Here is a 24783-nt window from a genome sequence, read left to right as displayed (position 1 = left end):
AAGGGAGTGTATAGAGCGTGTAAGGAGAGCAGTGAGAGTATGAAGGGAGTGTATAGAGCGTGTAAGGAGAGCAGTGAGAGTATGAAGGGAGTGTATAGAGCGTGTAAGGAGAGGAGTGAGAGTATGAAGGGAGTGTATAGAGCGTGTAAGGAGAGCAGTGAGAGTATGAAGGGAGTGTATAGAGCGTGTAAAGAGAGCAGTGAGAGTATGAAGGGAGTGTATAGAGCGTGTAAGGAGAGCAGTGAGGGTATGAAGGGAGTGTATAGAGCGTGTAAGGAGAGCAGTGAGGGTATGAAGGGAGTGTATAGAGCGTGTAAAGAGAGCAGTGAGAGTATGAAGGGAGTGTATAGAGTGTGTAGGATTAGCAGTGAGAGTATGAAGGGAGTGTATAGAGTGTGTAGGGATACTGAGAGTATGAAGGGAGTGTATAGAGCGTGTAAAGAGAACAGTGAGAGTATGAAGGGAGTGTATAGAGTGTGTAGGATTAGCAGTGAGAGTATGAAGGGAGTGTATAGAGTGTGTAGGGATACTGAGAGTATGAAGGGAGTGTATAAAGCGTGTAAAGAGAACAGTGAGGGTATTAAGGAGTGTACAGAGTGTGTATGGATAGTGAGATTATGAAGGGAGTGTATCCTGTGTGCATGGACATCAGTGAGTGTATCTATAGGCACATCCTCTTATATCCTTTATATATAATGAGAATAAAATTGATATATACTTTATGCTTTCTTCCAAGCAACAAAGGATAATTTAGTCGAAAGATTCTAAAGCGTGGAGATTAGGGTTGAAAATTCAAATTGAAATAATATTTGAGCTGTGAAATTGCTCCTGAGCACACGACTGTGTATGGGCCATAAAGGAATGTAACAGGGCAGTAGAGACTGATTTAGGGAGGTGTGTAACGGGCAGTGAGAATTGTATTTGGGATTATTAAGATACTAGAATGCTCTACTGATGGGGCAGCAGTGCAGTAAGGCAATGGTGTGTGGTAAATTGTACAATATGGGAAGAATGTTGTGAATTTGTAGTGTATAGCTCGTTTGTGTTGCTTGATAATTGTCACTAAATGCAATGCTGTGTGGTTTTGTCCAACTCCAGTGATCTCTCTTTCTTACTCTGTCTCTCTCTTCCATCCCTTGTTACTCTCCTGCACTCCGAGGCGCTCGAGGTGCAGGTTTTCCGTCGTGTGTTCTGCGGTTCCTCCCCTTCCTCACTTCCTTCAGATGCTTCCACTTTTTGTGGGTGGAGTGCAGAGGACTGATAGGCAGAGACACGTTGGCTGCGTCTGCCATGGCTTTGTCTGATTGGCTGTGCTTGCGTGACCAAATCTGCTCACAGATCTGGTCAGCGGTGCTCAGGTTGGGGTGATCAACCAACTGCATGAAGTCTCTGTACCACAGTTTCTGATTAGTGGACTGTGCTTGGCTTTGGGTGAGCCTGTGTCCTTGGCTATGGGCTGGGCCTCGAGTGGGGACGATCTCAAGCGTGATGCTGAGCAGCGTTTGGGTGAATCCATGCTCCATCGCGTGACACTGGTATACACCGCCATCCCTGCGCAACACTCGCCGCAGCAACAAGCCCCGATTCGTCTGAAGCACGCGATCATCCAGATGGACCTGAGAACACACACACACACACTGGAAAATTAGACTACCTTCTTTTATAAGTGTAATCACACTGATTATATGAAAGATCATTAATTAAAACAAAAGCATATTCAGAATTTTTAGCTCATCTGGCCAACAGGCGATGAGCTTATGCCTTCATGTGTTGTCTGTCTGGCGTTGTCCACATTTCATGAAAATCACTTCTTCTCTCTCAGTTCTTCACCGATTTTTATTCTTTTTGGCAGGAAGGTAGGTCTGCCTGGGGTGTATATAGCTTCTACCCAAATTTGCATAATTGCAATTAATAATGAAGATATGGAGTAATTAAGTCCTAACGAGCAGTTTCCACACAAATCGCTTCTTGTCCCTCAATTCTTCACCGATTTTGATTCTTTCTGACATGAAGGTCACCTAGGGTACATATAACTTCCACCCAGATTTGCTTAATTACAATTATTAATGAAGTTATGGACTAATTAAGCCTTCATGAGCAGTTCAACAAAAATCACTTCTTCTCGGTCAATTCCTTGCCATTTTGGATTCTTTCTGGCAAATAGGTCGGTATTCCTAGGGTGTGTGTAGCTTCTATATATAGCTTGTATATAGTGTATATAGCTTGCAACATTTATTGCGCAAGGTGGCCCACTTTAGATCGTTCCTTCTGGACTAGACGGGGCCGGAGTGAGCCACACTATCATTGACAGTGTCATTTATTAACACCGTCACATCTCTCCACCTATTCTTCCCCTTCCCATCTGTTTTTTTTTATCTCCCACATCTAATATCCTTCTTTCTTTTTTTGGCTTTGCATTCCCACCCATTTTTTTTTTTTTTTTGCTCTTTTCACATATATTCTACCATAGTCATTTGTTTCCCTGTTAGTTTTTTTTCTTCTGAAATTTCTCCTTTAACCACCACTTTCCACCATCTCTAAAGCCCCTCTCTCTATACTCCTCTTTATTTTCCCTTGCTCACCTCTTCTCGAGCATTGTTGGGGTGTCTCTGAGAAGTCCACGTGACTTGAGCCTGTAGTGATTTGGGGATGCACTCCAGGAAAGAACTGCTGCCCTCCACTCCATACAGCTTTTTCTCCAGAATGCGCTGCTTCTGGTGGTCTAAATGGCACAATATAATGTAGTAGTGTTAAACTCAATTTCTGTCTCAAATGGGCCACAGAGTTTAAAGTTAATTCATTCAATTATTATAATATTGTAATTAGATCTGTTCTAATGTAGAACATAGGATAAAGAAGGACTCTAGGACAATACTAAGAAACTACACTATTGATTGATTTTGAGGGTTTCAGTTTACCAAATTTCAAGAAGATTGTTATTTTTTATTGCTATTTTTATTGTTTGGAATTAATAAGACTGCTTCATTCTGGCTGGTCTTTCTGTGCTTTGTGCATTTTTTAAAAAAAGTTTTCTCCAACTTGAACCCATTTTTGATCATTAGTGCAGTGTAAATTGTATTCTTTACCGGCTGTAACGGCTTCTTGTGCTGGCTTATCTCCATTCAAAACAACCATTTCCTCCAAGAAAACTCAACTGCCTTTCCTCTCCACTAACTTTATTTTCTTTCTTTTCCAGGATGAATGAAATGAGCCAGCAGGTCAGACAGTATGTGAGTTATATTTCCACCTATAGTTGAAGTTGGAAAAGCACTTCAAATGAATTGGCATCAATCACTTCATTGTGTTTGGCCAGTAGAGATGAGTGAATGAATGGGGGTGAAAACCGGTGGGAGCTCTGACATCATGTCTCACACCCATTTTGTCAAACATGTTTATCACAGAAAGTGTTTCCCAGAGCTAGGTAGAAGTGTTGCTCCTTTTAAAGCAAGCAATTCCTAAATAGTGAAACTATTTCGACTGAGTAGCAAAGACAAACATTAGATCGTTTCATGTTCTGTAATTTTATCAGAAATGTCACACCTTGATGCTTATGATCCGCCCATTGGTTTGACTGACAGGCAAGGTCCTCCTACACTGTCAGAAATAAGGGTACAGTAGGAGTCCATTTCATGTCCCCAAGGCACAATCTACACCATTGTACCCTCCATCCTCCACCCACTGGGGCTCATTATTGGATATATTTTCCCAAGCAGTGTATAATGGGAACAAATAAGTACCTTTGAGCATACTACCCCAGTCACAAGCCGTTGTACCACTAAAAGTACAATAATGTACTTTATTTTCAAAGAGTACTTAAAAACAATGAAACTCGGAACTTTCATAAGTTCAATATAGGCGCTGTGTTTGTTTGACACGAACACTGAAAGATAATGATCTGTGGTGTTACACTGCTCCCTAGTGGTGCAAACTAACCTCCTGAACAAAGTGTATTAGGATCACCATTCCTCACGTCCTGGCGACGGAAGCGCCTACATGTCCACACATACACACACATGCACAAAAGAATAGAGAGAATCGCATAGAATCAGATAGTTAGTCTTAAACCACTGGATTGATATCATGAATAATCAGGATATGATGCAGGAAAAGTACAACATTGGTAATGAGTGTGTGTACCGTTTGGTGTTATGCAGGTAGCGTGTGCAGGTGTGTCCATCCCAGGCACAGTAGGGATCTCGAGCCAGGCAGCACTCAGCACATGCTTTACCATACATGTTGCAGCGATGCAGTGGCACCTGCGCCACACCTGTATCAGAGCCTACATACAGCTGTTGCTGCAGAGCGAGGTAAGAGAGAGAGAGAGAGTCAAATGAACTGCTAAGTTACAAAGACACGCAAGGACACACTGGTCTGGAAATCTAATAATCTGCACATATTATTAGATTTTAACTCCATGTTTTATCTCAAATCTTAAGCAATGTCATTTTCTGCACTGTTTATTAAATGATATAGCGTTATGAATTAAATTAGGAATTTTGCTGATGATATCATGTTGCTGTCAGTGTGAAAAATGAGACAGTGGACTCGGAGTTCATAGCTCCATCTAAACCAACACTACTCATACACTTCACACCATGCAAGTACAACCCCGATTCCAAAAAAGTTGGGACACAGTACAAATTGTAAATAAAAACGGAATGCAATAATTTACAAATCTCAAAAACTGATATTGTATTCACAATAGAACATAGACAACATATCAAATGTCGAAAGTGAGACATTTTGAAATTTCATGCCAAATATTGGCTCATTTGAAATTTCATGACAGCAACACATCTCAAAAAAGTTGGGACAGGGGCAATAAGAGGCTGGAAAAGTTAAAGGTACAAAAAAGGAACAGCTGGAGGACCAAATTGCAACTCATTAGGTCAGTTGGCAATAGGTCACTAACATGACTGGGTATAAAAAGAGCATCTTGGAGTGGCAGCGGCTCTCAGAAGTAAAGATGGGAAGAGGATCACCAATCCCCCTAATTCTGCGCCGACAAATAGTGGAGCAATATCAGAAAGGAGTTTGACAGTGTAAAATTGCAAAGAGTTTGAACATATCATCATCTACAGTGCATAATATCATCAAAAGATTCAGAGAATCTGGAAGAATCTCTGTGCGTAAGGGTCAAGGCCGGAAAACTATACTGGGTGCCCGTGATCTTCGGGCCCTTAGAGGGCACTGCATCACATACAGGCATGCTTCTGTATTGGAAATCACAAAATGGGCTCAGGAATATTTCCAGAGAACATTATCTGTGAACACAATTCACTGTGCCATCCGCCGTTGCCAGCTAAAACTCTATAGTTCAAAGAAGAAGCCGTATTTAAACATGATCCAGAAGTGCAGACATCTTCTCTGGGCCAAGGCTCATTTAAAATGGACTGTGGCAAAGTGGAAAACTGTTCTGTGGTCAGACGAATCAAAATTTGAAGTTCTTTATGGAAATCAGGGACGCCGTGTCATTCGGACTAAAGAGGAGAAGGTTGTTATCAGCGCTCAGTTCAGAAGCCTGCATCTCTGATGGTATGGGGTTGCATTAGTGCGTGTGGCATGGGCAGCTTACACATCTGGAAAGACACCATCAATGCTGAAAGGTATATCCAGGTTCTAGAGCAACATATGCTCCCATCCAGATGACGTCTCTTTCAGGGAAGACCTTGCATTTTCCAACATGACAATGCCAAACCACATACTGCATCAATTACAGCATCATGGCTGCGTAGAAGAAGGGTCCGGGTACTGAACTGGCCAGCCAGTCAAGATCTTTCACCCATAGAAAACATTTGGCGCATCATAAAATGGAAGATACGACAAAAAAAGACCTAAGGCAGTTGAACAACTAGAATCCTACATTAGACAAGAATGGGTTAACATTCCTATCCCTAAACTTGAGCAACTTGTCTCCTCAGTCCCCAGACGTTTACAGACTGTTGTAAAGAGAAAAGGGGATGTCTCACAGTGGTAAACATGGCCTTGTCCCAACTTTTTTGAGATGTGTTGTTGTCATGAAATTTAAAATCACCTAATTTTTCTCTTTCAATGATACATTTTCTCAGTTTAAACATTTGTTATGTCATCTATGTTCTATTCTGAATAAAATATGGAATTTTGAAACTTCCACATCATTGCATTCCATTTTTATTTACAATTTGTACTTTGTCCCAACTTTTTTGGAATTGGGGTTGTATTTCAGCACAGCCATTGAGTAGCCAGTAGGTGAATATGACTTTCATTATGAAGTATCACTCTAGAAACCTGAGCTTAGACACCTCGATTAGGGTCAGAGGTCAACCACAGAACATCTCAGCAGGCACCCAGAAAGCTGCTGTAACTAATTTCAGAGTTGTTGGAACAGAAAAGCGTGACTTACTCGTTTGGACGAGATCTGCATATTGATGATGGATGAAGAGTCCTGCAGAGCAAAGAACATACCGTACATTTGTGTTTGTTCACACATTACTTTGATATTTGAGAATTCACCTTGCTTTTGATTTTTTTGAAAAGTAGATACACAACTTTTGCAGTCTCTCTCTCTTTTGCACACACACACACACACACACACACACACACACACACACACACACACACTCCAATCTAATTGTCAGAGAGACTTTGATTTAGTAAATCAACATAATCGACTCACTCATTCAATACAATCAAACCATTAAGACACACACACACACACACACACACACACACACACACACACCTTGAAGACTTGCAGCTCCTCCAGCAGCAGCTCTGTGTTGCTCCAGCTTCCTTTGGGGAAAGAGATCACCTTCAGAACGCTGCCAACATCTATAAAGGATTAAAGACACACAAAATAGTACAGACACAATGGTATACAAAAGCTCATTTGAATACCATACAACCTTTGCATATTGTCGAAACACACACACAATCTCAAATAAGTAAAATAAAAATATTATATTTACTTACAGACAAAAAAAAACAAAACACCACCACCAACAACAACAACCAGTACAGCACAGAACAGTGAGTTACTGACATGTGTATATATATTATTTATTCTCTCCACATTCACTGGCTATGAGCAATAACAAGCTCTGATTGGCTACACTACTACTAGGATATCAGCTCATATACTGTGAGTAGAGAGAAACAAAATGGTGGCACGTGTTGCTGAACAAACCAAGGATGAAAGTAAAACTTTATTCGAAAGCAAAACCCCCCAAAAAATAAAAAAGCAACAACATATAGAATAAAAGTATTTGATGGTAAGAACGTATCTTTTTATTTTTCAAGAATAATTATTATAGCATTTTTCACAAATTGCTACAGTCATTTCACTGCTTTGTTTACATTCTGTTGGATGTTTTGCATAAAGTTTTTATTTATTGAATTTGCAAAAAATAAAAATGCTCTGTTTCTCAAAATCCAGTGAATGTGGATAGAATAAAACAGTTATTCCACTCAATCTCGACTTGGAGCTATACACCTTGTTGACTATCAGCTCATATATGACTCGATTTCGTGGAATAACTGTTTATATAACAGTTATTTGTTTTATTCCTTTTATTCTTTTAATTAATAAAAATAAAGAAAAAACATTGAACAAGGTATTGTACAGTACTCTATGTACTGTACCACACCTTCTTATTCAGTGGTTTTTCTTTATTTTTATTATTAAAAGACACGTTATGTCTTAAAGTAATGATGGATGTCGTTTCTCTTTACTTAGTTGTTTGGTTCTTGACATAATATGGATTACTACAGTTGTGGAATAGGGACATTTATACTGTATTTTTATTATTTACTGTTTACTGTTTCATCTCAAATGCATTAATAAGGCAAGAAATTACACTAATTAACTTTTGACGAGGAACCTGTTAATTGAAAAGCATTCCAGGTGACTCCTTCATGAAGCTGGTTAAGATAATGCCAATAGTGTGTAAAGCGTCATCAAGGTAAATAGTGTCTACCTTGAAGAATATAAAATATAAAATATGTTGTTTTTTTTTAAACACTTTTTTGTTTGTGACAGTTCTTCCTGCTGCAAGGTTTGTGTTAAAATGCTTGGTCTAGTATTTTATCATTTTTCAAATAACATCTTATAGAAGAACTTGTTTTGTGGACACTCCGTATCTAATTCAAATAATAAACATGTTATTTAAAAAAAATACAGTATATGATGATATGATGAAGTTTTACTTTATTTACTTTATTGAACCTTCATGGAAGGAGTCTCTAGTGTCAGCATTTTTTAAAAGTCAGAGGTAAAGCTGCAACTTTTACATTTTTCACCATTGTAAAATCTACAAATCTTTGCAGTTTCTTGGAAACAAGCTGCATTTTTTTGTCTTATTTACCTCAAGAGATAATAAAAACAGTTAAGTATGATTAAATATGATTTATATCTTTTTAACCAATTCAGTTTATAGCTCTGGCCAAATTGCTGTGGTATCAGAGGAATAAAACACTCCAGGATGTGCTGTCATAGGAACAGAATTCATTTTGCGATGGTAACTGTAATTCCACTTTGTATTGGGTTACATTACACCACCAGGTCATTGATTATTTTCCTATAACAGCACGGACCCATCATGTATTATTCCTTCCTTAACCCTTTGATGCAAAACATGGGTCAAAAGTGACCCGGCTGAGTTTTTATCTTCTATATCTTTGCAATAAATTAATTCCATCATTCAGTATTCAAGGTATTCCTCAATTAACTTGTTTTTGATCATCATACATCCTTATTTTATTTTTTCCTTTCTTACTTTTTGAATAAAAACCCTTTTTGTATCACTACCCTTCTAATGCACAACATGGGTCAAAGACGACCTGCATTCATTTTCCAGCTTATTTCATGTATGGCTGAGTGTTTCTATGATATACTTTTGAAATAAATTCATTTTGTCATTTAGTTTTCCAAATATGCAGTAAATATCTTGTTTTTGTTTAGCACAAATCATCATTTTTATTTTTCCTTTCTTAAGTTATGAACAAGCACAGCTTTTGTAATTCTACATCAAGTTTACACACATGGGTCAGAACCGACCCGCATGCATTTACTCCAGCGTTTGGTGGGAACTGTGAATTGTGCTCGTGTCAGACATTTCACAGCTCAGCACAGCGCCCTTTACCCATCTAATACATGGAAGTAATGTTTTTCAGTTGTTCTAACATTACCTTAGAAAAAATTTATTATGTTTAGTTTACCTTGAGAGTGAGTAGATTACTTGTCAGAAAGTTACAAGTAATTACTATTAGCTACCGAGCTGTTGACATATTCTAATTTAGTTAGCTAATTTTATTGTAGTTGACTTAGCTAACTACATAGTTAATAAATAAATAACTGGCCCCATTCACTGCTAAAGTAATTACTTGAAACAAATTATTATTATAGTATTAAGACATTTAATTTTAAATCACACTTGGATGACCCATGTGTAGTAATATAAAAAGTATTTTTGTTCATAAAGTAGGAAAGAAAAAATTAAATTAATGATTTGTGGTAATTAAAAACAAGTTATTTAAAGAATACTTGGAATATTCAATCATAAAATAAATTGATTTCAAAAGATAGAGCAAAGAAAAACTCAGTCAGCATGAAATAACCTGGAAAATGAATGCGGGTCATTTTTGACCCATGTTGTGCATTAGAAGGGGTGCATATGTTTTGCATCAAAGGGTTAATTTACTCTACTTTATCACGCCATTCTACTCTATAAAGACTGTAAAAGTGCTGACCTGTTCCAATGAACATGACGTCGTAGATGCCATCCGCAGCATTAACCCGATCCACAGCAATCTGTGTGAAACTGTATGGCATTCCTGTGCGTAGGAAGAGCGGACGGCCACCGAGCGGCGTCACTGGGTTATACATCAACGGGTGGTGACGTGCGAACTGGATCACGTTATCGGGGAAGCCTTTAGTGGACTCGAAACTTCCAAACGTCTTACTGGGACACTAAACAAGGGGTAGAGAAATGTATATAAAAGAATCCATTGTCATGTATCGTAGTTTGGCACACCACCCCCAACCACCATTCTGTCTTTCTTAAGAGATTAAAAAAAAACCCTAATAATAATGTCTCGATGAAATGAGGTGCTCACCATGCCTGGTCGAGGGTAAGGGACTTTGCCTTGGAAAGGCACCCATTGGTAATTGGGTCCTTCTTTATGGGCAAACGGCCCCAAAAATGCCCTGCGGATGTCGTTCATAGTGTACAGGCAGACGGCCGAGCCACGGAATACACTACTGCATGGAAGAAATACACACACTATTAATGCAATACACAGAAGCAATTTATAAACCACAGGCCCTGAAAATCTGAATACACTACCCAATCACTGTTCACATTATGTTGGTTGTTTATATTTTGGCTGGTTGTTAGTTCTGATTCCTGAAACCAAACGGCATCATTGTTTGCTGGGATAAGTAGTAAAAATACAGTACTGTTCAAAAGTAAAGAAATGCTGTTGACTAAAAATGGCTTAAAAATAGAAGAAACCTTTATTTGTCAAATGCACACTTCAATTCATCCTCTGCATTTAACCCATTTGAAGCAGTGAACACACACAGAGCACCCAGGGGTTAGGTACCTTGCTCAAGGGCACCTCAGCCCAAGGCCACCCCATGTCAACCGAACTACATGTCTTTGGATTGTGGGGGAAACTGGAGGAAATCCACACAGACAGAACATGCAAACTCCACACAGAAAGGCCCTCACCAGCCGCTGGGTTCGAACCCGGAACCTTCTTGCTGTGAGGCAACCAAGCTAACCACTACACCACCATGCCGCCCCAATTAATGAAATGAAATTTTTCAACATTTTAAAAATTACTATAAGCAGTAAGCCATCACACACATTATCTCTAGCCGCTTTATCCTTCTACAGGGTCGCAGGCAAGCTGGAGCCTATCCCAGCTGACTACGGGCGAAAGGCGGGGTACACCCTGGACAAGTCGCCAGGTCATCACAGGGCTGACACACAGACAACCATTCACACTCACATTCACACCTACGGTCAATTTAGAGTCACCAGTTAACCTAACCTGCATGTCTTTGGACTGTGGGGGAAACCGGAGCACCCCCACGCGGACACGGGGAGAACATGCAAACTCCACACAGAAAGGCCCTCGCCGGCCCCGGGGCTCGAACCCAGGACCTTCTTGCTGTGAGGCGACAGCGCTAACCACTACACCACCGTGCCGCCCGCAGTAAGCCATAATAAATTAAACAAAGTCAATATTTGGTGTGAGACGACCCTTTACTTAAAAAAAAAAAATAGTCTCAGGTACAGTGAGTGCAGTTTTATGCGGAAATGAGCTGTAGGTTTTACTGAGCATCTTGCAGAACCAGCCACAGTTCTTCTGGACACTTTGACTGTCACACTCGCTTTTTTGCACCAAAACCCAGCAGCCTTCATTATGTTTTCTTTTTTAATCTGAAAAGTCGTCTCTTATGTAATATGCTGCTCAGATACAAACTTTTTTTCCCCTGTAACATATTTAATTTTGTGCTGGAAAACGAACGTTTGGACTCTAAAATGTTTTTGTACTGACTCGATAATGTAGAAGTCATACAATAGAAATCTATAACAAAGTTTGTATGAAAAAAATAGGCTGCCTGAGACTTGCACAGCACTGTAGTTTCTAGTTCAATAGTTCCTACTGGTTTAAAAAAGTTGTGCTAATAGTGTAAGACGCAACTTCAAAAGGACAAAAGCAACACCATACTGAGTCAGTATCCAAACAGTTAACACTGCTGACACAGTGTAATAAAGCTGCGGTTTGAGCGGAATATACTGTATGGCAGTATAGCAGTAACACAAAATGTGCATGAAGAGTCGATTCAGGTTTCGCTTTTTATGCAAGGATTTCTCAAACAGACAAGCTACACTAAATTTCTTCAATTACATCAGTACACACTGGTACACCTTTTGACTATCTGGTCCAGTCCAGTGCCAAAATACAAAGCATTCAATTGTTTGACTGATGCATAAACGTCTGCCCAAGACTGCCTGACTTCTCACCTGGAAGTAGAGAAGACTGTGTAGACCAGCGGATTCTTCCTGTCTCGCGTCTGTAGCAGGAAGACGTCCCCTAAAATTGACACAAATGCTAAATAAATCAAACAAAAATAACTTTAAACTGACACTAAGAACACTTGAGTGTTTGAAGGGATTGGTTAACGTGTGTGTGTGTTCTTACTGAGCTCATCAAAGTGTGTTTCACTGCCATCTTTGCCTGGCACAGAGCAGACAAGTCGAGTCTTCAGGAACGTTGTCCACTTATTCACTAAACTACGCTGCCCTCCCATGTCATTCTACAACACACACATATCATATTTACATACTAGTCAAGGACTCACAAACCTTAAAAAAAAATGCTTTTGTTGCTATTAAATCAAATCCACCCTAATCATCCTGCTTACCCGGCACAGCTGGCCAATCCGAGCATAGGTGACCTTGCCAAAGCCTTGAGCTTCGACTGCAGTTTCTCGGAAGAAGAAGAAGACTTTATCATCATCAGGGTTCTCACTCTCCGGAACAGCAAAAGCACAGATGAACTTGGGCTCTGGAAAACATGTGCATCCAAACACACTTATGTCTGAAAACCACAAGCCTTATTGTGTCAACAGCTTTACTCATTTCAAGGTCAAAGTGAGTGAGGAATCCTTGGTTAGAGCTGCGGAATCCAAACATACCATTGAGCCAGCGCGAGTCGTGTTGTTCGGTCCGTATGGAGGGTTTTTGTCCCAGGCTCCGGAAAATCGTGAAATCCCTTCCCATCAGGTCAGTGGCTACACCTGAATACAGCTCATCACCTAGGAACCAAAACAAAATGATTATTTCTGGAAAAGTTGAAGCACATTATTGCAGCATTGCTTAAAAAAAAAAAAAAACAGTCCTGGACATTTCAAAATTCTGTTGTAAAGTGATTACTGCATTATCTATCAACTCCCAATTTAAAAATCCCTAGGTGGAAAAATTGTGTTTTAACTTTAACTGAAGAAAAAACCCCTCCTCCGTGGGGATTTATTTTACTTACAAGTTTTACGAATTATTCAAATTATCAGGCTCCTTATTTAAAATATGAACTATCATTTTATGGCTATTTATTGGACCTGCATAGCTTTTTATTTGATAAATTTCCACTTACAGAACACATTTTATTAAACATGGTATTTAAGTTGAATGGTTTGGATTAAACCCATCCAAATCATGTGACCAGTCAAACAGGCTAACAAGTGTAAGAAGCCACTAGTAAATATAACAACTTTGAAAATGGTGGATTGTGATTTCCAACGATGTAGTCTCATCTCATCTCATTATCTCTAGCCGCTTTATCCTGTTCTACAGGGTCGCAGGCAAGCTGAAGCCTATCCCAGCTGACTATGGGCGAAAGGCGGGGTACACCCTGGACAAGTCGCCAGGTCATCACAGGGCTGACACATAGACACAGACAACCATTCACACTCACATTCACACCTACGGTCAATTTAGAGTCACCAGTTAACCTAACCTGCATGTCTTTGGACTGTGGGGGAAACCGGAGCACCCGGAGGAAACCCACGCGGACACGGGGAGAACATGCAAACTCCACACAGAAAAGCCCTCGCCGGCCACGGGGCTCGAACCCGGACCTTCTTGCTGTGAGGCAACAGTGCTAACCACTACACCACCGTGCCGCCCCAATGATGTACGGTAGTATTGTCTTTAATTACTGACCCCTTGGGTATGCTTCAAAGACCCTAATTAGAGACCCACTGGTCTGGCCAGTCCCATGTTAGTCCATTAACGTTTTGAGAAATATGGTTGACCAAACTGTTGCTTTGACAAACCTGTATTGTGTTTATAAGTTATTACATGGATTAAAATGAACCAGGTAACATAACACGAATGCAATCAACTACTCTCGAGCTGCTGATTTGCTGGCTAATAAGGACAACAGCTTTAGCTAAATAGCTATACTGTATACTGCTGAGGTTGTTTGATAAATAAGCAAATAATAGTGAATAAATAAATGTTGTATGCTGTATCATGACCCTAAACGGTATCCTGAAAGTGATGGATGTGCTCCTTGGATGGATGGATGGATGGTTACATTTCTGCGAAAAAAATAACAGTATTTTTAAAATGATATAGCTACTAAGTCTCCAAAATGGAACACAGTTACTGTCTGTTATGTTTTGAGGTGTAATTGGACTGTTGGTGATTATGCAGTAAGAAGACTGACAGGTGTACTGACCAACCAGAACAGACGCTGCAGTATGCCGTGGGTCATATGGGCTTTTCCCTTTTCCATCTTCAACAAGAGATTGATCAATTCGGAACACATGATCCTACAAGCAGATGGAAAGAGAAAAAAAAAAGATAGGGTGAGAAAAGAAAGTCAGATACACACTGTTATTTTCCAATTCTCAACAATGTATTTTCCAATGGAAAACTGAAGTCCTTCTCATAGCTTGAAGGGTCCAGTTGCTTGCTGTTAGGTTACACAATCTCTCTCTCTCTCTCTCTCTCTCTCTCTCTCCTTTTACCTCCACCTTCTGTCCAACCTCCACGTAGGCACAGGTTGGGTGGAAGGCTCCTGTCCCACAGGCATACAGATGAGTTCGGTTAAAGTGATGTAAAACCTTCACATAATTAACACAATCCATCTGCAAAACACACACAAACACACACACAGTGGCATACAAATCCATCTTCACATAAATTTTTCACATTCTCAACACAGTTCATAGAAGTGAGAGACCCCATCTGATACATCTCACATTTTCTGACAAAGCACACACTCAATCTCGTCATACATGGCTTATAGCCAAGTCGGCGCTCTGTGCCTCGTCGGCTATCAGCTCAGGTACGACTTGATTTAGTGAAATAACTGTAAGTATGCCATTGTAAGCACATCCTAGCTTGTACAGAATACCCATAATGCACTTTTACTGTGGAAATAGGTAGTAGGGGGCCAATTCTCTCACACACACACACACACACACACACACACACACACACACACACACACACACACACACACACACACACACACTCCAATAATCACTTGTGAGTGCACTCACTGGAGCGTGCCATGTTTCCCAGGACTCTCTTAATTGCTATGACAACATGAGGGTATCAGACATCGAGATTGCACAGTGGAGAGGGGACACGATGGAAGGATATGGGGTGGATGGACGGGGGTTTAGAGAAGAGGAGTGTGGGAGAGATTTAGGAAGAAAGAATAGAACATGCACTGTCTCAGAGTTACTCATTAGTTTTAAACACTGCCATAACTCTTTAGTGCTGCAGAAGAGAAGAGAAGAGAAGAGAAGAGAAGAGAAGAGAAGAGAAGAGAAGAAAAGAGAAGAAAAGAGAAGAGAAGAGAAGAGAAGAGGTATCAGGAATCGTAAATTCCTCATCTCCCTCTTGTTTTTGTCGCACCTGTCCAGTCTGTAATTGTCTCTCTTATCTCTCATCATTTTAGACTGTGGCATGCCTCATTCTTCATTTTCGTACAAGGAACATTACCTGTAGCTAATGACCTGAACCCCCAACATCTGTTTAATTGGGGTCAGGACACACCTTCAGACACACATTGAAAACCAAGCGTCTGTCTGAGTACCCTGTGCCTCAGGGGAATAGCAAAGACACAGGATTGACCTTAAAATCTACGTCTTTGGAGTAATCAGGAAAGACGATCAAGACAGAATGAACAGGGACCATTACTTCTTTTTCTTTCTTTCATTAAACTGGGAATAAAGAAAGAAAATTCGTTTATAGTAAAATAAATGAATAGGTGAATTCGCATATCGTAAGATCAACTCTTATAGCTTTCTCCCTCTTTTTCTGTTGTGTCTCTGTGTCTTGTCATATCACTCTCTGCTTGGTTTCTGTTCTGTCTCTAATTTTCTCAAGGTTCTCATGGATAAGATTAAAATGGCCTACTTGGAAATAAATAAATAAATTAAACTATCTCATGGATAAGATTAAACGGGCTGCTCAACAAATTACATCATGATCTTTTCCTGTGTGTTGTGCACAATTTAAGCCAGTTCAGCCGACCTGCTCTGAACATCGCACAATGCCCCCTTACCCATAAAGAGACAGTTAGACAAAACATATTTGCTGTTTAGGTTTGCACTGCAGCTACGAGACATAACAAGCAACAGAAGCTTATAGGAGGCGGTTTAGTGTTGTGTAAACTCCATTTATAAGACATACACTCATCTCAAACCATTGTGATTTGTTCAGTATTTCAATGTTGCTTAGTGGTTTCTGACATTTCACTGTATAACACATGGCACGGAAGCGTATCGCTGCCATGCCAGAAAAAGAAAAATGCATCAGTATCATGTTATAACATGAACAGTTTATTGTCATCACAAAGATTTTTTTTAAACATTTTATCAAGATACATTTTCACTTTATTATGACATACAAACTTATGACGTGATAAATTATTGTTATGACATAAAATGTTTCAGGTTATAATGTGATAATCTCATCTCATTATCTCTAGCCGCTTTATCCTGTTCTACAGGGTCGCAGGCAAGCTGGAGCCTATCCCAGCTGACTACGGGCGAAAGGCGGGGTACACCCTGGACAAGTCGCCAGGTCATCACAGGGCTGACACATAGACACAGACAACCATTCACACCTACAGTCAATTTAGAGTCACCAGTTAACCTAACCTGCATGTCTTTGGACTAGGGGAAACCGGAGCACCCGGAGGAAACCCACACGGACAACATGCAAACTCCGCACAGAAAGGCCCTCGCCGGCCACGGGGCTTGAACCCGGAACTTCTTGCTATGAGGCGACAGCGCTAACCACTACACCACCGTGCCGCCCTAATGTGATAATGTACCTTGTTATAAAGCAAAATGTTTCACGTTATAACAAGATCAATTATATTGTTAACCCCGCCGACAGTAGTCGGAGGGGTTATTTTTTTTTTCACCTGCGTCAGTCTGTGTGTGTGTGTATCTGTCTGTCTGTCTGTGTGTCTGCAAGATATCTCAAGAACCAATGGATCGATTTGGACCAAATTTTGTACATGTGTTGCCAATCATCCAGGAAGGAAACCATTAAATTTTGGAGGTCAAAGGTCAAAGGTCAAGGTCATGGCAGAACTTCGAAATTTTTGCCCAATGTATTTTAATAGGGAAAAGGCGGGGTTTGCACTCGTTAGAGTGTCCCTGTCTAGTTAGACTTTAATGTGAAACTTGTGTGTGTGGAGAACGGATAAACTGAAGAATATGGTTCATTTACACAATTTGATTAAGTCCTACTTTGGCCCAAGACCAACTTATCTCCTTATAACGTAAAACTTTTCATATTGTTACAATACAAGTTATCACAAGAAAATTTTTCACATTATAACACGATACTCCCCCTCCTAGAACTGCCACCTTATTGTGGTGGAGGGGTTTGTGTGCTTGAATGATCCTAGGAGCTATGTTGTCGGGGGCATTATGCCCCTGGTAGGGTTTCCCAAGGCAGACAGGTCCTAGGTGACAGGCCAGACCAAGAGCAGTTCACCAAAAACCCCCTATGGAGAAAAAATCCAGGACCGTGACGTCGCCCGGTAGGACGCAGCCGGGGCCCCACATGCGAGCGCTTGGTGGCCGGGCCTTTGCCCATGGGGCCCAGCCGGGCTCAGCCCGAAGAGGTGACGTGGGCCCGACCTCCTGTGGGTTCACCACCCACAGAGGTAGCAGTAGGGGTTTGGTGCAATGTGGATTGGGTGGCAGTCGAAGGCAGGGGCCTCGACGACCTGATCCCCGGACACAGCGGCTGGCTGTTGGGACATGGAATGTCACTTCGCTGGGGGGGAAGGAGCCTGAGCTTGTGCGGGAGGTTGAGAGGTACCGGCTAGAGATAGTCGGGCTCACCTCCACGCATAGCTTGGGCTCTGGAACCCAGCTCCTCGAGAGGGGCTGGACTTTCCACTTCTCTGGAGTCGCCCATGGTGAGCGGCGGCGGGCTGGTGTGGGCTTGCTTATAGCTCCCCAGCTCAGCCGCCATGTGTTGGAGTTTACCCCAGTGAACGAGAGGGTCGCCTCTCTGCGCCTTCGGATTGGGGAGAGGGCTCTTGCTGTTGTTTGTGCCTACGGGCCAAATAGCAGTATAGAGTATCCGGCCTTCTTGGAGTCCCTGGGAGAGGTACTGAGGGGTGCTCAGACTGGGGACTCCATTGTGCTACTGGGGGACTTCAATGCTCATGTGGGCGACGACAGTGACACCTGGAGGGGCGTGGTTGGGAGGAACGGCCTCCCCGATCTGAACCCGAGTGGTGTTTTGTTATTGGACTTCTGTGCTAGTCACGGTTTGTCCATAACGAACACCATGTTCGAGCATAGGGGTGTCCATAAGTGCACGTGGCACCAGGACACCTTCGGTCGGAGGTCGATGATCGACTTTGTAGTCGTTTCATCTGATCTCCGGCCCTATGTCTTGGACACTCGGGTGAAGAGAGGGGCTGAGCTGTCAACTGATCACCACCTGGTGGTGAGTTGGATCCGCTGGCGGAGGAGGAAGCTGGACAGACCTGGCAGGCCCAAACGTATGGTGAGGGTCTGCTGGGAACGTCTGGCCGAGCACTCTGTTGGGGAGGTCTTTAACTCCCACCTCCGGGAGAGCTTTTCCCAGCTTCCGAGGGAGACGGGGGACATTGAGTCTGAGTGGACCATGTTCTCTACCTCCATTGTGGACGCAGCTGTTCGGAGCTGTGGCCGCAAGGTCTCCGGTGCCTGTCGTGGCGGCAATCCCCGAACCCGGTGGTGGACACCGGAAGTAAGGGATGCCGTCAAGCTGAAGAAGGAGTCCTATCGGGCCATGTTGACCTCCGGGACTCCTGAGGCAGCCGACGGGTATCGGCAGGCCAGGCGTGCTGCAGCTCGGGCAGTTGCGGAGGCAAAAACTCGGAACTGGGAGGAGTTCGGGGAGGCCATGGAGAAGGACTATCGGTTGGCCTCGAAGAAATTCTGGCAAACTGTCCGGCGCCTCAGGAGGGGGAAGCAGTACTCTGCCAACACTGTTTACAGTGCGGGTGGGGAGCTGTTGACCTCGACTGGGGACATTGTCGGGCGGTGGAAGGAATACTTTGAGGATCTCCTCAATCCCACCGTCATGTCTTCCACTGAGGAGACTGAGGCTGATGACTCAGAGGTGGACTCGTCCATTACCCAAGCCGAAGTCACTGAGGTGGTTTGCAAGCTCCTCGGTGGCAAGGCACCGGGGGTGGATGAGATCCGCCCTGAGTATCTCAAGTCTCTGGATGTTGTGGGGCTGTCTTGGTTGACACGCCTCTGCAGCATCGCGTGGCGGTCGGGGACAGTGCCTCTGGAGTGGCAGACTGGGGTGGTGGTCCCTCTTTTTAAGAAAGGGGACCGGAGAGTGTGCTCCAATTATAGGGGAATCACACTTCTCAGCCTCCCAGGGAAAGTTTACTCCAGGGTACTGGAGAGGAGAATTCGACCGATAGTCGAACCTCGGATCCAGGAGGAACAATGCGGTTTTCGTCCTGGTCGCGGAACACTGGACCAGCTCTATACCCTTCATAGGGTGCTCGAGGGTTCATGGGAGTTTGCCCAACCAGTCCACATGTGCTTTGTGGATCTGGAGAAGGCATTCGACCGTGTCCCCCATGGTATTCTGTGGGGGGTGCTTCGGGAGTATGGGGTTCGGGGCTCTTTGCTAAGGGCTGTCTGGTCCCTGTACGAACGGAGCAGGAGTCTGGTTCGCATTGCTGGCAGTAAGTCAGACCTGTTCCCAGTGCATGTTGGACTCCGGCAGGGCTGCCCTTTGTCACCGGTTCTGTTCATAATTTTTATGGACAGAATTTCTAGGCGCAGCCAGGGGCCGGAAGGAATCCTGTTTGGGAACCACAGGATTTCATCTCTGCTTTTTGCGGATGATGTTGTCCTGTTGGCTTCTTCAAACCAGGACCTTCAGCATGCACTGGGGCGGTTTGCAGTCGAGCGTGAAGCGGCTGGGATGAGAATCAGCACCTCCAAGTCCGAGGCCATGGTTCTCGACCGGAAAAGGGTGGCTTGCCCTCTCCAGGTTGGTGGAGAAGTCCTGCCTCAAGTGGAGGAGTTTAAGTATCTCGGGATCTTGTTCACGAGTGAGGGAAGGATGGAGCGTGAGATCGACAGGCAGATCGGTGCAGCCTCCGCAGTGATGCGGTCGCTTTACCGGTCCGTCGTGGTGAAGAAGGAGCTGAGCCAAAAGGCGAAGCTCTCAATTTACCGGTCGATCTACGTTCCGACTCTCACCTACGGTCATGAGCTTTGGGTAATGACAGAAAGAACAAGATCGCGGATACAAGCGGCTGAAATGAGTTTCCTTCGCAGGGTGGCTGGGCGCTCCCTTAGAGATAGGGTGAGAAGCACAGTCACTCGGGAGGAGCTCGGAGTAGAGCCGCTGCTCCTCCACATCGAGAGGAACCAGCTGAGGTGGCTCGGGCATCTTTTTCGGATGCCTCCTGGACGCCTCCCTGGGGAGGTGTTCCAGGCATGTCCCCCCGGGAGGAGGCCCCGGGGAAGACCCAGGACATGCTGGAGGGACTATGTCTCTCGGCTGGCCTGGGAACGCCTCGGTGTTCTTCCCGAGGAGCTGGCCGAGGTGTCTGGGGAAAGGGAAGTTTGGGCTTCCATGCTTAGACTGCTGCCTCCGCGACCCGGTCCCGGATAAGCGGAAGAAGACGAGACGAGACGAAACACGATACTCATCTTTACCGATTTCTCTGGTGTGGTATTAATATGGCAATCTTTAAAAATTGACAAAAATGTCAGAGAGCTGAATGCCGTCAAAGCAGCCATTGTGAAGCTTGATTTATTTTCTTCCCCAGAACATAGTTTAATGGTGGAATTGTGTGACAGAACTGTATTGGATGATTAATATATTATAATTATTATCGCATTATAAGGTTATAAAGTTCTCGCTGGCTTAAGAATGAATACACACACACACACATGCTTACTGCTCCCTATGCAGTGTGTGTGTGTGTGTGTGTGTGTGTGTGTGTGCACGTGTGTGTGTAAGGGTTTTGACACATCGTCAGCCAATTAAGTTAAAGACAAACTGTCTCTATAAAAGGGTCCCTCTCCTTTTCTCTCTGCTTTTCTTCTTTCTGTGTCCTCCCACTTTTCTATTTGATAGGTTTATAGCTTGCAATTAGCAAGGGGTAAGAGGTTGGGAAAACTCTGTGTCATGTCTGTCTGTCTGTCTGTAGGGCACAGCTGACTAGAAGACTGGAGCTTTTGAAGTGAGGCAATTAAACAAAGAGTGGGAGAGGAAAAAGAACACAACAAAAGAAACGAGGAAAGAGTCAGTCACTGATTTACACAGAGAGATAATGGGTGTGCCTCTGAGCTCTACTAAATTAGATACATGAACTTTAACCTCTGACCTTTATATTATACCGAGCATTACATCCTCGTGTGAATGTGCACATGTAGCTAATATAGCTTAGTCGAGCAGAGACTGCATGTTTTACGAAGCCATGAAACACTAAACGTAAACCAGTATAATGGTGATATAACATGGAGATACTGTACAGTAAAATATTAATTTGGAATAGCAATATCAGTCATGATAATAATATCTCTCAGTGGTTTTACAGTCAAATGATTAGGGCTGTACAATGCATTATATTATCATAATAAGGATAATGTGCGCAAATTATTACACAGAAAAACAGACAGGCAGCTGCATTTTTAATTACAAATTTAAAAAAACAACAATGTTTCAAGTCTATAATGACCTACAGGGTACCGAATTTAAACCAAAAGGTTCTAACCTTTCCATTCATTATCCATAACTGCTTATCCTGTGCAGGGTCACGGGCAAGCTGGAGCCTATGCCATCTGACTATGGACGAGAGGCGGCGTACACCCTGGAAAAGTTGCCAGATTTTTGTAGGGCTAACACATAGAGACAAAGAACAATTCACACCTACGGTCAATTTAGAGCCACCAGTTAGCCTAACCTGCATGTTTTTGGACTGTGGGGGAAACTGGAGCACCCGGAAGAAACCCACGCAGACACAGGGGAGACTCAGTGCAAACTCCACACAAAAAGGCCCCCACTGGGCTCGAACCCAGGACCTTCTTGCTGTGAGGTGACAGTGCTAACCACTACACTACTGTGCCGCCTCCTCTTCATGCAAGTGAAAATGAATGAATAAATAAATATATAGATAGGTAGGGGTTCTCTGTCCTTTTGTGTAACATGGATTTTGTTTGGACAATGTGTGTTGAACCTATTTATTTTCAGTTTCCCCACCAAATGCATTTTAGGAAAAATGATGAGTCAACAACTCCATTCACATTTATTACACCTGTGACTTTTGCTACTACTACTACTAATAATAATAATAACCTGAGGGTGGCACGGAGGTGTAGTGGTTAACGCTGTCGCCTCACAGCAAGAAGGTCTGGGTTTGTGGCCGGTGAGGGCCTTTCTGTGTGGAGTTTGCATGTTGTCCGTGTGGGTTTCCCCCTCACAGTCCAAAGACATGCAGGTTAGGTTAACTGGTGACTCTAAATTGACCATGAATAATTGTCTATGTGTCAGCCCTGTGATGACCTGGCAACTTGTCCAGGGTGTACCCCGCCTTTCGCCCATAGTCAGCTGGGATAGGCTCCAGCTTGCCTGCGACCCTGTAGAACAGGATAAAGCGGCTAGAGATAATGAGATGAGATGAATAATAATCTGATGTGGATGGCAAAATAAAAACTCATATTGATGTGGTTTATCTGTGAAACACAGGTGGATTTGGCCCTCCTAGTACATTTATACCAGTCACCCCATGGGCAATTTGATGGTATAATATTGTAATCATGATAACTTTTTTTTGGCATTAGGGAATATTTTCCTTACCTCGCTCATAATGACTTAAGCCCAGAGATTTAAACTGATTAAAACCAATTGCAAAATCAGTTACTGGGGCATCATATCTCTGCACATGTGTGTTTTGTGACTTAGTACTGTATGTGTGGGGAAGTATGGGTGTGGTCAGATAAAAAAAATTAGCATAATATACTATATTAAAACCTATTAGAAGTATGGAGAGAACTGTGCATGTAACATCATTGCAGTTAGTGCAAGTGTTAACACTGGGCCTTGTTTATCAAGGATAGGAATAAATTAATTTGTAAATTTCTTATGGGAGCATTTTCATGTGAGATATGGTATTCATAAAAGCCTGTTAGTCTGAGAAAAAAAAAAGTTCATATCCTACTTGAGCTTTGGGAAAATTTACATATAAGTAAACTCACTAACATGAACCTGAACAGATCATCTAATACCCCTTTTCCACCAACAGGGAATGGGTTCCATTCTGGTTCACTCCAGCTTCCCCAACAATTCAAAGATATGCAGATTAGGTACAAAGGGGACCACTGTAACTGGCGCAAGCTGTAATGGTTTCCCAGCCATAATATATATCACATCACAAAATTAATGGTGAAAATGTAGGCTGGCACAAAGGTTCAAAGAATCCTGAACGGAACCAGTTCAAGAACTCATTTCCTGTTTGTGAAAAGGGGTATAATTGTCATTGAGTTAATTAGCAATTTTTTTATACAGTTCTACACCGTTAAGTTTAAATAGCGCTTTCATTTTAATTGCACAAAGTAGAGTGTGCACAGTGCAGATTTGTATCAAGCCAGTGAAACACACACACACATCTATATTTGGGAAGTAATTCAATCATCTTCATTCCAACTGAGCCGTTTAGGATGAGTCACCTTACAGTGCTAATAGGATATCAGAATAATGAATGACTGTGCGTGCATGCGATTTCTAACTTTGTAATGTCACCCTTTGATATCCCAGAGTCCCAGAGAGAGACTACACACTTCCTTCTGTGTTTGGAAGCATGAGTAATTGCACTATCAGAGAAGAAAGAGAAAAGGGCAAGAAAGAAAGAAAAGAAGGCTCACAAAGTTGAGACAAAACAGGGATTTTGGGGATTGAAAGGAGAGAGAGAGAGAGAGAGAGAAGCCAGTTAGATTCTTAGCGTAAGATTCAGCAAAAGAAAAATAATAAAATAAACTGAGATGTAGCTGCACTCTCAGAAAACAAAGTACATTATTGTACCTTTAGGGGTACAACGGCTTGTCGCTGGGGCAGGACCCTCTAAGGTACTCATTTGTACCATTTATATACTGATTGGGAACATATACAGTATGTACGTTTTTGGCCCTATAAAGGTATGCATAGAAGTCCAATATTGAGCCCTGTGGGGTACATTAGTGTAGATCACGGGCGATTGCTCTAAGACAATGAGGGAGGCTCAGCCTCCTCTAAAAATGACAAACATCGTGTAGGATGAATTGCGCTAGGCTTACTGGTATGTTATAGCCGACCTTATAACATTGCTATTTCAGATCCAGAATCATAGAAATATATGTGCTCAACCCACTACATTGCGAAATCATTCCCTTATAACTTTAATGTGTGCGTGAGTTTTTCCCCCTTGTGACAGCGCGATGCAGCCCAGCCTCAGTGCACTTCAATGGCATTTGAGAGCTATGCGCTTTTCAATCTCAAAATGCAAGATGATTATTGGACAAATACTGCGAAACCGCCCGCCCACGGAGTCTCACGGACTCCCAGCCTCAGTGCACTTCAATGGCATTTGGGAGCTATGCGCTTTTCAATATCAAAATGTAAGATGGTTATTGGACAAATACTGTGAAAATGCCCGCCCACGGACTCCGAGCCTCACATGGGAGGGACATGGCAGTTTCCGCGAGGAGACTGGTGATTGGTGAAAGCGGCCGGATATTTT

General features: G+C 42.6%; 1 protein-coding gene across 1 annotated transcript in view; it reads right to left on the bottom strand.

Annotated features, from left to right (window-relative positions):
* Positions 1–831: 831 nt before the first annotated feature.
* Positions 832–24783, bottom strand: part of sema3b (sema domain, immunoglobulin domain (Ig), short basic domain, secreted, (semaphorin) 3B) — a 95074-nt gene continuing 71122 nt past the window's right edge. The window contains exons 5-18 of the mRNA XM_060930873.1: positions 14525–14644; positions 14233–14326; positions 12689–12808; positions 12416–12558; positions 12193–12307; positions 12015–12084; positions 10093–10237; positions 9727–9946; positions 6722–6810; positions 6383–6424; positions 4138–4295; positions 3934–3989; positions 2583–2722; positions 832–1616 (exon numbers count right to left, since the gene is read on the bottom strand). Of these exons, the coding sequence (XP_060786856.1) occupies positions 1140–1616; positions 2583–2722; positions 3934–3989; positions 4138–4295; positions 6383–6424; positions 6722–6810; positions 9727–9946; positions 10093–10237; positions 12015–12084; positions 12193–12307; positions 12416–12558; positions 12689–12808; positions 14233–14326; positions 14525–14644 (1989 nt within the window). The 3' untranslated portion in view covers positions 832–1139. The remainder of the gene's footprint in view (positions 1617–2582; positions 2723–3933; positions 3990–4137; positions 4296–6382; positions 6425–6721; positions 6811–9726; positions 9947–10092; positions 10238–12014; positions 12085–12192; positions 12308–12415; positions 12559–12688; positions 12809–14232; positions 14327–14524; positions 14645–24783) is intronic.

Source organism: Neoarius graeffei, chromosome 10, assembly GCF_027579695.1.
Source record: "Neoarius graeffei isolate fNeoGra1 chromosome 10, fNeoGra1.pri, whole genome shotgun sequence".
Taxonomy (NCBI): Eukaryota; Metazoa; Chordata; class Actinopteri; order Siluriformes; family Ariidae; genus Neoarius; species Neoarius graeffei.
The sequence above is the reverse complement of the archived record's forward strand: the minus strand, read 5'-3'. Positions and strand labels throughout refer to the sequence as shown.